At 38.8% G+C, this 17,367-nt stretch overlaps 1 protein-coding gene across 1 annotated transcript in view; it reads left to right on the top strand.

Moving 5' to 3' along the window:
- Nucleotides 1-17,367, top strand: part of INTS4 (integrator complex subunit 4) — a 100,577-nt gene that overhangs the window by 19,881 nt on the left and 63,329 nt on the right. Inside the window, exons 4-7 of the mRNA XM_054576317.1 lie at nucleotides 2,088-2,194; nucleotides 13,583-13,768; nucleotides 14,394-14,444; nucleotides 16,837-16,925. Coding sequence (XP_054432292.1) covers nucleotides 2,088-2,194; nucleotides 13,583-13,768; nucleotides 14,394-14,444; nucleotides 16,837-16,925 — 433 coding nt within the window. The remainder of the gene's footprint in view (nucleotides 1-2,087; nucleotides 2,195-13,582; nucleotides 13,769-14,393; nucleotides 14,445-16,836; nucleotides 16,926-17,367) is intronic.

Genomic DNA, 17,367 nt, shown 5'->3' with positions numbered 1-17,367 from the left:
CAGTCAAGCTTTAGCACCACCAGGCCAGAGCTGAGTGTCTGCTGGGGACGTGGCTATTGTGTCCTCTCATCCTGTTGCCACACGGGAGAATGGTTTTCCTGAGCAAGATGGCTGCTGCCACATGGGGGATGAGTCAGCATTGGGATTCTGTCAGCTCTTCTCTCAGTTCTCTCCCCAAAGCCTCTTTCCCCAGTCTCTCCTCAGGCATCTCTAGAGCACTCTGCCCCCATCTTTGCCGGAGACCAGGGTAAGTAGCTGCAAATAAAAATTTATGCGTTGGCCCTTTAAAAGGCTCTTTGCGTCTCTAGCTGCCCATCTCTGGCAGAGAGCCACCCTGCCGCTTTTCACAGCTGGCTGTTATCTATGTACTTTCTGGGCTCTGGTGCTGTAGGCTAGAGATTCCCGCTTTTGGTTTAGACCCTGCTCTTCTCAGGGGCATCCAACTGGACATTTCAATATCCTTCTGGTGCTGCTGCCCATAGGCGCCCTGCCTACCTTCTCGAGTCTCTACCACACTCCTTACCAGTCAGGTTGTGCTAAAGCTGATTCTTCTGTCTGTCCGACGTTATAAGGCTCCCCTCTCACTACTGTTCAGTTGTTTGTTCTGTGTGACTTCTCCATAATTTAGTTGTAATTCCAGGTTGGTCCTGGGATGAGGTCAGTGTGACTTCCACTCACTCCTCCACCATCTTGATTTCTCCTCTGTTTATATTCTTTATATTCCACATGTAAATGAAATCATTTTGTCTTTCTCTGTTGCAAATTATCTGCTTTCTACCTTCAGAAGATTTATTGACTTTTCTCATCTGCCTACCTTTATTTTCCTATTTTCTTTGTATTTGCAAGTTTACACCTGTATAATTTCTTTGCTCTTATATTAATGATGTTTTAGAAAAAATAATGACAGACAGATGTGTTCAATCTACTATGTTTAACTGGAAGTCTTACTAAAAGATGATTTAACCAGTATTTTCTGAGCTTTAGTCATTTGTATAGCATGCATACCACTTTTCACACATTTGTTTCATATCTATACTATGGTTTACCAGTGTTTTTCTTAAGTGGACACTTTTCTTTTTAATTAAATACAATTAAAGAGCCTCTTTATATTAAAAGGAAATTAGTGACATGTGACATCAATAGATGGTAATGCCAGTTTTTATTATGTACATGAAAATGTATACATGGTTATTAATATAAAAACGATTATCTGAATGTCACCTAAAATCCTTTTGTATACTACTGGCATTATAAGAACCATGTTTTGGAACAAGGAAGGGAATTTAGACAAAGAAAATCTGGCTAAGACGATTGATATTGATTTATTTGGATTTGGCTTTTTGCCCATTTATTAAATTTCATTGGGCAAATAATGAGTCATGCTAAATTCTGAGAATACGAAGGTGAATAAAAGTCTTTGCTCTCAAGGTTCTTTCAGTTTCCTGGTTTAATTAGATATGAAAATTAGTAAGTGTAGTAAAGTTTTGGAGAGCTGATGTTGAGGGTGCAGTGGAAGCAAAAAGGAGCAAATGATCCATTCTTGGGGAAGAGGGAAACCCTCATATAGGAGGTAACACTTTACAATTAGTAGGTGCTCCCTGAGAAATGGGGTTGAGAATGGAGTTGGGTGCGGGTGAAGTCATTCTAGGTAGGGAAGTTGTGCTGATCATAGATAGGGAACGTGAAATCTAAGTAATTGGGAAAAAGGGTGCTAGAAGAAAGTTGAAAGAGATGAGGCTAGAAAGGTAGGCAGGGTTGGATGTTGTAGAGAGACTAGTATGTATGTATGTATGCATGAATGCATGGATGCATGCCATGCTAAGAAATTTGGACTTTATCTTGAAGGCAGTGAAAAGCCCTGAATTAGTCAGGCACTAAACATTTTTGGAACACTATGGCCGACCTGTGGAGGACTCAAGTATTTAGATATGATCCCTTTAGGAACTTAGCTTTTAGTTTAGGGGAAACAAGAATCGAATAGGAGAACTTAGATGACAAAAAACTACATTCTTTACCCAAGTAAACTTAGTTTCTTTAGTGATGTCCTTTTGATATTTTACAACACAACTTTCCATCTTCCTTTCTAGAGTCTCATCAAGTCCTAGCTCAACTGTTGGACACTCTGCTTGCAATTGGCACTAAACTCCCAGAGAATCAAGCTATCCAGATGCGATTAGTTGATGTAGCCTGCAAGGTAAGAGTGTAATGGTAAGACACAGGGTTACTTTTTTCTTGAGCAGTTTTGGTATGAGCTGCAAGAACTGCTTAGATCTACAGTGTCAATTTGTAACTGAGAATTGTCAAGGACTTTTGATTCTTTTAAGAACTATCTCATTTTGTTGTTTCTTGATGTTGGATTAGGAATAAAGTTGAGTAACTTCTTATAAAATGAACTTCGTCATTTTCCCAAAAGAAATGAAAATAACTAAAGTAGCTACTGAGTATACTGTGCCAAGTATAAGCACTCTGCTTATTATGGTACTTTGTATTTAGTTTTTCATTTGTTCCTCATAGTCCTTTAGGTAAGTACTGTTATCTGTGTTTATAAAGGTGGGAACTGAGGTTTAGGGGTTTAAACTTGTCCAAGTTTTCATAGGTAGGAAGTTACAGAACCAGTGTATAAACTTTGGTTTTTCTGATTCCAAAGCCCGTGATCTTGTTATGCTTTTTTGCTTCAATAAACAAACCAACTACACCGAAACAAGCGTTTCGGAAAGGGTTTTTTAAGGTTTTTTTTTATGATTATTAAAGAAATAGACACACATTAGTTGTGCTTTTTGACTTAATTTGGAGCTTTTAATAACAGCAGCTATTAAAGCTTGTAGAATTGGTTTTACTTCTAATCTTTATGATAAATTCATTTTTGAGCTAATAGGAAGACAAGTATGTTTGAATTGTAAAAGAGTATTATATTCATAGAATTAGAACACTATTTCTGATCCCAGAAATGAATGTTCTAGTTTTCTTAATAAACAACAGCAACAAACACAAAACACTTTGACAAGCGTAACATTAAGAGCCAAAGTGGAAAAAACTAGGGATTGTACTGAGAGAGTAGGTATATCTTAGTGGGAGAGAATGTATTTATGAGGCCTGTCTGGAAAAAGTCCAGCCATTAATACAACAGGAACAGTTTGTGCAGCATCGATATAACCTGGCAGCCAAAGGGAGTGTACTGGAATGTGCATGCATAAACAATGATGACTTCATTGTACTATTCAGTGGGGGCAGTAGATGCCATTGAATGAGCATGTGTACTGTGTGGCTGTTGCATTCAAAATAACTAAACAAGTAGAGCAACAAATCTCCATCCAATTTTGTATTAAGCTTGAACTCCTTTGTGGAAACTGTTCAGATGATTCAAAAGGCCGCAGCTATGGGCAACTGGTGATTGGCAACTTTGTCATGACAACACACCTGCCCATGCATCATGTCTGGTGCAGAGTTTTTTGGCCAAACATCAAATTACCTAGATGACTAGGTCCCCTACAGCCCAGATTCAGTGCCCCGTGACTTCTGGCTTTTCCCAAGACTAAAATCACCTTTGAAAGAGAAGAGTTTCAGACCATCAATGACATTCAGGAAAGTGCGACAGGATAGCTGATGGCAATTGGGAGGACTGTGTGAGGTCCCAAGGTGCCTGCTTTGAAGAAGACTGAGAAGTCACTGTCCTATGTACAATGTTTCTTGTATCTTGAATCTTCTTCAATAAATGTCTCTATTTCTCATATTACATGGCTGGATAGACATGACTAGATACCTTCTGGACAGACCTCGTATGTATCTGTGAGGCTGTGCTTGTGAGAAAGGTGTTGTACTCAATGGATTGTTATGCATTGTGAATAAACCAATGACAAGTAAAGAAATTAAATTAGTAATGAAAAACAAAAACCTACCCACAAAAAAAACTCAGCTCCAGATGTCTTTAAATCAGACATTTCAATAAGAATTAATACCAATTCTTCACAAACTTTCCTAAAAAATAGAAGAGGAGGAGATATTCCAAACTCATTCTATGAAGTTAATGTGATCCCAGTACCAAAACCAGGCAGAGATAGCACAAGAAAAGCCAACTGTAGACCAGTGTGTCTTACGAATGTGAATGTAAAAATCCTTAACAAAATACTAGCAGATCAAACCCAGCAATATGTAAATAGGATGATACCCCATGACCAAGTGGGATTTATCCCTGGAATGCAAGGTTGGTTCAACATCTGAAAGTAAATTAATGTCGTACGTCATAAAAATAGAATAAAGTATGAAAATCACATGATAATCTTAATAGACCCAGAAAAAGCATTTGACAAAATTCAACCACATTTCAGTAAAAAAACACCAAAGATATTGGGAATAGAATGGAACTTCCTCAATTTGATAAAGGGCATCTGAGAAAAACTGACAGCAAGCATCATACTAATAGTGAAAGACTAGAAGCTTTCCCCATTTAAGATTGGAAATAAAACAAGTACGTCCATGTGTCTCCCGTCATTTCTTTCAGCATTGTATTAGACGCCCTAATAGCCAGAGCAGTATGCAAGAAAAAGGAAGAAAAGATATCCATATTGGAAAGGAAGAAGTAAAACTATCCCTGTTTATTTGTATGACATGATCTTGTATATAAAAAATCCTAAAGAATCCACTAAAAAACTATTAGAATAAACAAGTCCAGCAAGGTTGCAGGAAACAATTAATATTAAAAATAGCATTTGTATTTCTATATACTTGCAGTGAGCCATATAAAAATGAAATTATGAACACAACCCTTTTACAAGAGCATCAAAAATAATAAAATGCTAATAAACTTAGCAAAAGAAGTATAAAACTTAATGATAACCTTTTAGAGGGAACCAAAATAGTCGAAACAATCTTGAAAAAGAACAACAAAATTTTGACTTTACACTTGCTGATGTCAAAAACTTAGTTCAAAGCCCCAGTAAGCAAGACATGGGTACTGCATAAATACAGCTATAAAGATCAGTGGAGTATATTTGAGAGTCCAAAAATAAACCTGTGCGTCTTTTGTCAACTAATTTTAATACCATTGAATGGAGAAAGAATACATATAACATACAATTTACCATAGTAACCATTTTAAAGTGTACAGTTCAGTAGCATTAAGGATACTCTCACTGTGTGCTACCATCACCATCATCTAGTCACAGAACTTTTTCCAAGTTGCAAAGCTGAAACTGTACCCGTTAATCATTAACTGCCCATTCCCCCTTTGCCCCAGTCCCTAGCAACCACCATTCTATTTTAGGTCTTTATGAATTAGACTACTCCAGGTACATAATATAACTGCTGTCATATATAATACATATTCTTTTGTGTCTGGCTTATTTTACTTAGCAACTGTCTTAGTGTTTGGGCAGCTATAACAAAAATACTGTAAACAGGGAGGTTTAATTAAACCTTTATTTCTCACATTTCTGGCTGACAAACCCAAGATCAAGCTGCCAGCAGATTTGGTGTCTGGTGATGGCCTTCTTCTTGGATTATAGATGGCTGTTTTCTGTATCTTTGCATGGTAGGAGAAGGGAGCTTTCTGGAGACCCTGTTATAAGGGCACGTAACAAATTTATGAGGGCTCCACCATTATAACCTAATCACCTCCCAAAGTCTCCACCTCCAAATACTATCACACTGGGGATAAGATTTCAACATAAGAATTTTTGGGAAACACAAACATTCAGTTTATATAACATGTCCTCAAAGTTTATCCATGTTGTAACGTGTCAGAATTCCATTCCTTTTTAAGGTTAAATTATATTCCATTAAATGTATATGCCACATTTTGTTTACCCATTCATCTTTTGATGGACATTTGGGTTGCTTCCACATTTTGGCTGTAGCAAATGATACTGCTGTGAACAAGGTTGTACAAGTCTCTCTTCGAGTCTCTGTTTTCAATTCTTCTGAGTATTGTTATTGACTGACTTGTGCCCCTTTAGATTTATATGTGAAGCCCTAACCCCCAGTGTGATTGTATTTTGAGATGCAGCCTTTAAGGACATAGTTCAGATTGAATGAGGCCAAAAGGCCTATTCTAATCAGATAGGACTGGTGTCCTTAGGATAAGAGGAAGAGCGACCAGACTGTCTCTATGTGTGCATGTAGAAAAGGCTACGTAGAAAAGGACACAGCAAGAAGATGGCTATCTGCAAGCCAGTAATACAGCCCTCACTAGGAACCCAGTTTGCTGGCACTTGTTGGACTTCTAGCCTCCACAGCTGTGAGAAAATAACTTTCTGTTGGTTAAGCCAACTAGCCTGTGGTATTTTATTATGGCAGCCCAAGCAGACCAATGCAGGTATTTATCAAGAAGTAGAATTTGCTGGATCATATGGTAATTCTATTTCTAATTATTTGAGGAATTGCCATACTGTTTCCACAGTGGCTGTACCATTTTACGTTATCACCAGCAGTGCACAAAGGTTCCAGTTTCACCACTTCCTAGCCAACATTTTTTCTTTTTTGACCTTAGCCATCCTAATGGGTATAAGTGGTGTCATGTGGTTTTGATTCGTTTTTCTGTAATGGTTAGTAATTAATGATGGTAAGCATATTTTCATGTGCTTATTGGCCATTTGTATATCTTCCTTGGACAAATGAGATTGCAACCTTTAAGGAACTCATGAGCCAATAGTCAGGCTTGTAACGGATATATAATATAATATGCTTCTTGCGATAACAGAAGTAACTGTGAGGTATAAAAGTTGCTAGGAGAAGGAGTAGAAAAAGTCCTTGGGGTGAGAGAAGTATTAAGAAAAGCATTCTGGAATAGATGTTACCTCACTTGGGTTTTGAAAGAAATAGTTTGTCAGATAGGTAGGATTAGGGCAAGGTTTCTTAACTGGTATTGTTTTAATTGCTCCAAAATAGGGATATGGTGTGGTGGGTGGTGCTTAACTTAATTAGGGAAAGTTTCCCAGAGGAAGTGATAGTTGAGCTTAGACTTTAAGATCTTAACATGTGCTAAGAGTTATTTAAGCAAAGAGTGTGGAATGAGGAGTGAATGGAAAAGTCTGGGCAGAGGAGAGAGCACATGCAAAGATCCTATGGTTAGAAAGGAGCACATTATGTTAGAAAAATTTAAAGATGGCAATAAAGCAAGACCTATGGTTCTCTCCTTTTTTAAATTGATTATGCTATTACAGTTGTCCTAATTTTTCCCTCTTTTTCTCCCCTACACCCAGCATCTCCCACTCCCTCCAGTGATTCCTACACCTTTGTTCATGTCCATAAGTCATGCATATAAGTTCTTTGGCAACTCCATTTCCTACACTGTACTTTACATTCTCATGGCTATTTTGTACCTACCTATTTGTACTTCTTAATCCCGTCACCTCTTGACCCATTCCCCCAGATCCCCCCTCCCCACTGGCCACCATCCCAGTGTTCTCCATATCTGTAACTCTGTTTCTGTTACGCCTGTTTGCTTAGTTTGTTCTTTAGATTCAGTTGTTGATAGTTATGTATTTATTGCCATTTTAATGTTCATAGTTTTGGTCTTCTTGTTTTTCTTAAGTGCCTTTAACATTTCATAAATAATGGTTTGGTGATGATGAACTCCTTTAGCTTTACCTTGTCTGGAAACCATTTTACCTTCCCTTCGATTCTAAATGATAGCTTTGCTGTATAGGGTTTGCTTTTCATTACTTTGAATACTTCTTGCCAATCCCTTCTAGCCTGCAAAGTTTCTTTTGAGAAGTCAGCTGACAGTCTTATAGGAAGTCCTTTGTAGGTTGTTAACTGCTTTTTTCTTGCTACTTTTAAGATTCTCTCCTTACCTTTAACTTTTGGCATTTTAATTATGATATATCTTGGTGTGGTCCTCTTTGCATCCATCTTGTTTCTCGCTCTCTCTTCTTCCTGGACTTGTATGTCTTATTTCCGTCACCAATTCAGGGAAGTTTTCTTGTATTATTTTTTCAAATAGGTTTCCAATTTCTTACTTTCCTGTCACCCCTATGATGAGAATGTTGGAATGTTTGAAGTTGTCTCAAAAGCCCCTTACATGATCCTAAATTTTTTGGATTCTTTTTTCTTGCTGCACCAATAGGATGTCTTTTCCTTCCTTATGTTCTACATTATTGATTTAATATTTGGCTTCAGGTACTCTGTTGTTGATTCCCTGTAAATTGTTCTTTATTTCAATTAGTGTCTCCCTCATTTCTAGTTGGATCATTTTTATGTTGTTGAAGTACCCACTGAGTTCCTTGAGTATCCTTATAACCTGTGGTTTGAATTCTATATCTGATGCATTGCTTATCTCTGTTTTGTTTAATTCTTTTTCTGGAGTTTTGTTCTTTCATTTGGGCCATATTTCTTTGTCTTCTCATTTTAGCAGCCTCCTTGTGTTTGTTTCTATGTATTTGGTAGAGCTGCTTTGACTCCCTATGTTGGTAGTGTGGCCTAATGTAGTAGGTGTTCTGTAGAGTCCAGTGGCATAGCCTCCCCATCGCCCAAGCTGTGTACTTGAGGTGCACCTCTCACTTGGACTGAATACTCCCTTCTCTTGTAGATGAGTCTTGATTGTTGTCAGCAGTTCAATGGGCAGGATTTACCCAGTCCAGTCAGCTGGTAGGACTGGCTGTGACCCCTTGCCAGCAACAACCTTCCTCTATGGCTTGTAGAGGTGGTTGGGTGGTGCTTTGACATGGTCTGTAGCTGTCCATTGGGTGCTCAGGCTCTGGGGTTTCCTGGGTGGTCCAGGCCAAGGTCAGCCTCCACCTGTGTTCTGTCTGGGGCCCCTTGGCCTAAGCTATAAAGTGATCTGTAGATGGCTGCTGCTGGTGCTGAGCCTGGGGTCACTCAGCAAGAGGTATGGGGAGGGGTGGGCCTCAGCTGTTACTTGTTTGAGCCGATTTAGGAAGGTCTGAAGCCTGTGCCTAGGCCAGCCTTTCATATAGACTAGCCACTGTTACCAGCTTGGGTGGGCCCATAAGTTGGATGTGGTGGACCCTTAGGTAATGGTCAGGACAGGGCTCACCGTGTGAGCCAGGTTGATGGAGATTCAGATATGGTGCTCCTGCGCTGTGGCACTGTGTAGGGGAGGGCTCAGAAAAGGTATAGTGGCCACTGCCTGCAGTTCTGTCTGGGAGGAAGCAGTCCCTCAGCTCTCACCCTGATACCAGACACTTCAGTTCCTCGCTGAATGCCACTGGTGCCCTTCAAGGTGCTAACCTGGTGCTGGAGCCCAGAGGGAGTGGGTCTAAGTAACTCCATGTGTGGTGTGAGGCCCTTTAACAGGAGAGGCCTGAGAATCCTGCAGTTTCTTTCACCTTCCCAACTCCCACTGATTTTTACAGCCAGAAGTTATGGAACTTACATTCCTGGCACTGGAACCCCGGGCTGGTTAGTTTGGTGTGGCGCTGGGATCCCTCCATTTTATATCTACCACATGGGGATTTGGCGTCTCTTATCGGTTCTTAACATCTTCCTTGCTTCTGGTGTAAGATGTCCCAGACTCTTTACATATTTCTTGACCTCGTCCTAAGACTAGCCAGTTTTCTAAGGAGATCTGTGAACCCATGTTTTTAAATCTTGAGTTCCATTTACTTTTCTGTACACTAGTGTCTCTCATACTGAGTATTATGATCCATTGGTGGATAATGCAATCAGTTTCATGAGTCGTGATTAGTATTTTTTTAAAAACAAAATATAATTGAGGGGAGATGGTGGTTGAGTAAGTGGAAGCCACACTTAACTCCTCCCAGGAACAAACTGGAATTACAACTGAATTATGGAAATGTCATCCTGAATAATCAACTGAAGCAGTCTTATAACCAAGATTTACAGTAGGAGCATCGCAACTGGTAGGAAGTACAGAGATACAAGAAGTGCTAGCTGCACTCAACCTGAGGCTGAGATTTTGAAGGGAGATTGCAGCTTGCGGGGGTTCCCCCTGAGACCTGTAGGGTCTAAATCCCAAGCCAGGATCCCCAGCCCAGACCACCAGAGCTGAAATAAGGTACCTATATAACATCTGGCTTTGAAAAGCAGTGGGGTTTCTGCTCATCAGGGAGAGACAGGAGTCTGCTAGACACACAGGCTCCCTCGTAAAGGGCCAATACACAATAAGTTTTTTTGTAGCCACTTATCCTGAGCTCCAGAGAGTGCAGTGGATGAGAGTGATATGAGGAGAGTCTAGTAATGGAATAAAAACAGACATACAGATCAGCGGAGCAGAATAGAGAGCCCTGAAGTAAACTCACACCTTTATAGTCAATTAGCATTTAACAAAGGAGGCAAAAACATACAACAGGGTAAAGATAATCTATTCAATAAATGGTGTTAGAAAAATTGGACAGAAATGTGCAAAAAAAATGAAACTAGACCACCTTCTCACATTGTACACAAGAATAAACTTAAAATGGATTAAAGACTTAAAGGTTAGACTCAAAACCATAAACATCCTGGAAGAAAACATAGGCAGTAAAATCTCAGACATTTCTTGCCTTGACTGGTGAGACTCAGTTAGTTGGACATCATCCAGCAGGCCAAAGGGTCACAGGTTCGATTCCCAGTTGGGGTGCATGCCTGGGTTGCAAGTTTGTTCTCCAGTGGAGGGGCAACCAATCAATATTTTTCTCCCTCCTTTCTCCTCTTTTTAAAATAAATAAATAAATAAATAAATAAATAAATAAATAAATAAATAAATAAAATCTAAAAAAAAAAACCTCAGATATTTCTCATAGCAATGTATTTTTCTGATATATTGTCCTGGGCAAGGGAAACAATAGAAAAAAATAAACAACACTATTTGGTTAGCACAGTTGGTTAGAATGTTGTTCTAACATTCCAAGTTTGCAGGTTTGATCTCCAGTCAGGATTCATACAAGAAACAACCAATGAATGCATAAGTAAGTGGAATAACAAATCGATGTTTCTCTTCTCTTCTCTTTTCTTCCTCTCTTTCTCTAAAATCAATAAATTAAAAAAAAAAAGAAAAAGGAAATAAATGAGACTACATCAAATTAAAAAAATTTTGTGCAGCAAAGGAAACCAACAAAATGAGAAGACAGCCCACTGAATGGGAGAATGTATTCATTAATGATACATCTGATAAGGGGTTAATATCCACAATTTGTAAAGGACTTATGAAACTCAACACCAAAGAAACACACTATCTAAAAAATGGGCAAAGACCTGAATAGGCACTTCTCAAAGAGGACAATAGACAATGTCACTAATAGAGAAGTGGAAATTAAAGACACAATGACATGTCACCTCACACCTGTCAGAATTGCTGTCATCAATAAATCAACAAACAACAGATAGTGAGAATTGGAGTAAAGGAAGAGAGGGAACCCATGTGCATTGTTGGTGGGAATGCAGATTGGTGCCGTCACTGTGGAAAGCAGTATGGAGTTACCTGAAAAAATTAAATATAGAACTACTGTATGACCCAGTGATTCCACTTCTGGGAAAATATCCAAAGAAACCAAAACAGTAATTCAAAAGAAAATATGCACCTGTATGCTCATTGCAGCATTATTTATAATAGCCACAATTTTGACACAGCCCAAGTTTCCAGCAGTAGATGAGTAGATTAAAAAGCTGTGGTGCATTTACACAATGGAATACTATTTGGCCATAAAAAAGAAGGAAATCTTACTCTTTGCAGTAGCGTGGACCCGGAGAGCATTGTGCTAAGTGAAATAAGCCAGTCAGAGAAAGACAAGTACCATATGATTTCACTAATGAACAAAATAAACTTAACCAAAAAAAAAAAAATAGAAACAGACTCATAGACAGAGGACAGACTGACAGCTGTCAGAGGGGACAGAGCTTGTTGGGAGTAGGTGAAAAAGGTGAAGAGATTAAGCAAAGGGAAAAAAACCTCATAGACACAGACAACAGTATGGTGATTACTACAGGGGGTTGGGTAGGGGAGGTAGATGAGGATAGAGGATATAAATGGTGATGGAAAGAGACTTGACTTGGGATGGTAAACACACAATACACTATGCAGATGATTTATTATAGAATTGTACACCTGAAACCTGTATAATTTTATTAACCAATGTCACCCCAATAAATTCAGTAAAAAATAGAAAAATAGAATTCAGTTATCAGAGTACATCACAAGATATAATGGTAAATATTGTTCTGTTAAACTTTCTGTGTGTATATTTGTGTGTGAGTACTGTGTTGCAATGTAACGAATAATTCTTTGGACCTCAGTCTAAGAAGTTTAAAAGGCAGAGTTCCACACCATATTATGACCTACTGTGCAACCTCATTTCATTAAGGTATTTTTGTTTTTGTTACTGCATTGTACAAATAGCTTATTTTAGTAGCTTAGGCCTAGGCATGAGAAAGAGAATAACTGATGATTTGATTAAAATGCAGTGAGAAGAGCTAAAATGAAAAAAGGCTGACAGTACTAAGTGTTTGCAAGGATGTGGCAAAATGGGAACACTTATGGGTTACTGGTGGAAGTGTAAATTAGTACAACTGTTTTGTTTTTTGGCAGTGGCTTTTTAAACTGAACATATGCATGCCCAGTGACCCAGCAGTTCTATTCCTAAGTATGTATCCAACAGAAATGTGAACATGCACACCAAAAGCCATATTCAAGAATAATCATAGTAGCATTATTCAGAATAGCCCCAAACTGGAAATAACTCAAATACCTATCAACAGTAGAAAAGATAAATGGATTGTGGTATATTCACAAATGGAATACTATATAGTAAATGAAAATGAATGAACCATATCTTCATGACATACTATAATCTCTAATCTCACAAAGATAATATTAAACAAAAGGAACCAGAAACTATTTGATTTTATAAAATACAAAAATAGGCAAAATAAATCTTTGTGTTAGAAGTTAATGCCCTAGTTGGTGTGGCTTAGTGGACTGAGCCTGCAAACTAAAAGGTTGCCAGTTCAATTCCCAGTTGGGACACATGCCCAGGTTGTGGTCCAGATCCCCACTTGGGGGCATGCGAGAGACAACCAGTCACACATTGATGTTTCTCTGCCTCTTTCTCCCTTCCTTCCCCTCTCTCTAAAAATAAGTAAAATCTTTAAAAAAGAAAAGGTAAGATGCTGGCTATTTTTCATGGTGGTAGAGTAGTTACTGAGAAGGGGCATGAAGGGGTTTCTGGGGTGTTGGTCATGTTCCATTTCTTTATGTAGGTGCTTGTTATATGTGTATATTTATTTTGTGAAATTTAATTAAGCAGTACACTTATGATTTTTACATAATACTGTGTGAATATTAACATTTTTAAAAATTTATAAATTTTTGTTTTTAGATTTGATAACAAATAAAATGCAATTTAGAGACCATTTTTAAAGTGTCCAGTCCTACCTTAACAAGGCAATATGCAAGCTGTTGGGACTACAATGACGAACAAATGGAAATCTTATTTTTTATTTTCTGAGGACTTATGATCCTTTTTGGAAGACACATACTCAAGTAACATGATACTAGACAGACTTTGGTGAGAATGTAGTGTTCAAAGTCATTCCTAAAGCTGATAGAATGCCTTTGTTTCTGTTTTTTTTTTTTTTTTTTTTAAGACATCTTAATCATGTCCTTTTTTCTTCTCTTTTCTTTTTATAGCACCTGACAGATACTTCCCACGGTGTAAGAAATAAGTGCCTCCAATTACTTGGCAACCTGGGCTCTTTGGAGAAGAGTGTCACAAAGGATACAGAAGGCCTAGCTGTCAGAGATGTCCAGAAGATTATAGGGGATTACTTCAGTGACCAAGACCCACGTGTCAGAACAGCAGCTATAAAAGCAATGGTAAATGGGCATCATGGAAACTAAATGGGGATGGTTTTATTTGTTTGTTTGTTTTTCATTTGTACATGGCTGATGCTGCCTTGCGTACATTCTGAATCCCCACCCAGGGTACACCTAATGCATACTTTTCAGGAAGGTGTTGGTGACATCAGAGAGCTCAAAGGCACAAAGTTCTGCACAACAGATGTGCTTTTCTTTGGGCTTCTCTGGTAGTTTTCACCTATATTTCTGAAACATAGAATCCTCCTGAATATTGTATTACATTAAGTTCAAGTGGTACTGTACCTTCTATGTTTCAGAAATACAGGAGAAATTTACCCACTTTGACGGGATGCTTTTTAGGAGGAGATGATTTTAATAATTTTTTCCTCAGCCTTCTTATCATTGTTTCATATTTTTCTAATATCCCTTTGGGAGAGTCCATTGGTTAGATTTATTAAATGTTTGAGTATGTCTACTAACAAGTCTTTGACCAGGTTATTTATTTATTTAGCCCTTGTTTTGGCGAATGGGAAGGGAACCATGTTAATCTGATATAATGGGGGGAAATATATGAGATTGTGTGGATACATTGGAAGTATGGATTTTTTTCCCCAATCACTTAAACTCTGTCTTTATTTTATAGTTGCAGCTCCATGAAAGAGGACTGCAGTTACACCAAGCAATTTATAATCAGGTACCTTAAGTGACTTCTCTGCTAGGGAATGGGAGGTATCATGAAACTGGGAGGGTGGCACATTTGTTGTCAGAATTTGAGAACGTGGAGCTTCATCAAGCTAATAGTGACAGCATAATTGGGATGAATGTAAGGTTGTATTCAAAACATACATTCTAAGAAGAGAAGGGATATGTAATTGAATAGCACTAGTATATGTGAAAAGAACTTTTAGGAGGATTTACATAGCTCAATATAAATATCAGAGTATACAAAGAGAAATATATTGTTCAGAATAAACCAAGTAGTAGTCTTGATGATCTTTGGTTTCTTGGGCCAAACATAAAGTCAGTTCTGGGCACCGCAATTGACAAACTGGAGGAGGATGACCAAGATCCTCGAATCATATGAAACGTTATCACATGATTGTTGTAGTATTGGTAAAGAAAGGCACAATGAATTTATAGTATAACTAGGAGAAGCTGATTGCCTCACCAGAAGGCCTTACAAAGTGGTATTTCTCTTGTGTAACAATTGCAGAAATCTAGAGGCAGTCAATCTAAATCCACGGTCGGAGACCAGATTTTGTTAGCCTATCAAAGTGGTTTTATCTTTCAGAGGGAGAGGATAATTATGACTGTTGTGTACGCCAAGTTTATTCTTTTAGAAAATGAAGTAGAATGAGTTCAGAATGGTTGTGTTGATGTGACCAGCCCCTTCTCTCCCTATTGGAAAACTATGTGGCAAGCCAAATAATTAAAAAACCAAATTCAACCAAGGAAATTTGAACCAAGATCTAATTGGTTTCATTGAATGATTCATGAATGAGACAACATCCCATATAGCAAATAGGAAGGTATTTCGAGGAGTTTTAGAAAATGGAAGGCTTTTGTAGGCAGATAGAAGGTGGGGCAAGGAAATTAAAAGAGTTGATTTTGTTGGGCAAGGTTACTTACCCTTAGGGGAAAGCAGGGGATCTTATCAAGCAGATTACCTCTATAGTGCTGAACAGATAATTCCAGACTGATTGGTTTAAAATTCCATTCTTGAGAGAAGCTGAAACTAGTTCGATTAGGTATTAAGTCTTGGTGGGGCTTAGCACAAGTGACTCCAGTTTGGGCCTGGGTGTGTGTGGGGGTGGGGGTGGGGGTGTGTGTGTGTGTGTGTGTGTGTGTGTGTGTGTGTGTGCGCGCGCGCGCGCTTTAAACACTAAGCAAGCGATGATGAGAGCCTCAAGGGAGTAAGGATGGAATGATGATGGAGACTTTGAGATAGAAGGTAGAATTAGATACCTAATCAGTTGTTTTGGTTATATTGAGTTTGAAGGGTTGATGAAAATTTTAGGTCATAAATAGTTGTGAAAGTCTGGACCTCAGGAGCGATCAGTGTTGGAGCCATCAATATCTAGGGATCATGAGAATACCCAGAGAAAGTAAAAAGATTGAAAGAAACCAAGGATGGAGCTATGGGCAAAGCCCAATATTTAAGAGGTAGACAGAAGAAAGCAGCCTGAGAATGGAACTGAGAAGCAACCAGATGGAGGAAGAGAAAAAAAGTATTCCAGAAAAGTCAGGAGAGACGTTTCATAGTCAGCAGTGTCAAATGCTGGGGAAAGGAGGTATTTTTAACTGTTGCAACACCTGGGGAGAGGGAAAGGAGGCAGTGCTATAATCATCTAGGGGGTAGAGGCCAGAGATGCTGCTAAACTTCTTACAGTGCACAGGACAGCGCCTCAAAAAAAAATTAGTCTAAAATGTTGGTAGCGCCAAGATTGAGAAACCCTGGGTAAATGGATAGGTAGGTTAAAAGGGATTGAAGAGCAGGTGTGATGGGTTAAGTCCATGGAAATGGAAGATTCTGGTGAGAGCATGAAATATAGGACGTGAAAAACTCAGACAAGGAGGAATTCTGGGTGTTGTTGAGGTCTAGAGTGTTGCTATGACTGTGGGTGGAGTAGGGATATTCCATTTCAGACCAAAGGAAAACACAAATATCTGGCCTCTTTTGGCAGCTTAGTATTAAAATTGTATATATATTTCAGATGGCTTGTCAGTCAGAAATTTGTGCTTTGATTTTACAGGTAGGAAAAAACCTATCTGTGCTGTTTCAGCCTGTGGGAGCAGCAGTGTGGGCTCCCCCCGCTTTGCTGGAATTGTGCTACTCTAGATGCTTCTGTGCTGTCTGTAGTTCTGCTTCCAGACGTGGGGTAGGAGGGTTCACAGTCAGAACACAGACCCGACAGCTGACAGAAGCCAGGAATTCTTTCTTGGGCAAAAGCTCAAGGAGTTAAAACCACCCACAAGTATTATGATTGGCATCCTTACCCAGCTACCCAATCCTCATTGTGAAAATAGTTTGAACAACACCTGGGAGGGGCACAAAACTAACAGACTTTTGAAATCCTTGTTTGCAGGCCTGTAAATTGCTCTCTGATGACTATGAACAAGTGCGCAGTGCCGCAGTCCAGCTTATCTGGGTTGTCAGTCAGCTCTATCCTGAAAGGTCAGTGTGGGTGTAAGCTAGCTTTTCTTCATTGCTAAGCCATTTTTCTTTCCTCCTACCATGCAAAAAGCCCACCTCCAGAAAAGGAGTGTTGGTTAGATTTTTGGAAGGCAGTATGAAACAGGAAAATCACAGACCCTGAAAATCAGGATGCTTTGCCCTTGTTCTTCAGCTCTGCCATCCATGAACTTTCTGTGTATCTTGGGAAAGATATTTCCGCTCTCTGGGTCCCAACCTCCTCTTCTATACGTAAAGAATAAATGAAGGGATCAGACTGTCTTTCTCAGGTGCTTTGCAGCATCTCCCTCTCCCCTTACTCTTTTTAAATCTTTAAAATTGTTTGGGTCCCATTTTAGTAAATTACATTAGCCAGATAAAGATACCAGGTAGTTTGAGAATAACGATCCCTTATGTAGTGTTTTCCTGGTTAAGAATATTTTCG

This window comes from Pteronotus mesoamericanus, unplaced genomic scaffold, assembly GCF_021234165.1.
Source record: "Pteronotus mesoamericanus isolate MK-2021 breed Mesoamerican mustached bat unplaced genomic scaffold, CSHL_Meso_final contig_33, whole genome shotgun sequence".
Taxonomy (NCBI): Eukaryota; Metazoa; Chordata; class Mammalia; order Chiroptera; family Mormoopidae; genus Pteronotus; species Pteronotus mesoamericanus.
Note: the sequence above shows the minus strand (reverse complement) of the source record. Positions and strands in the feature narration are given on the sequence as shown.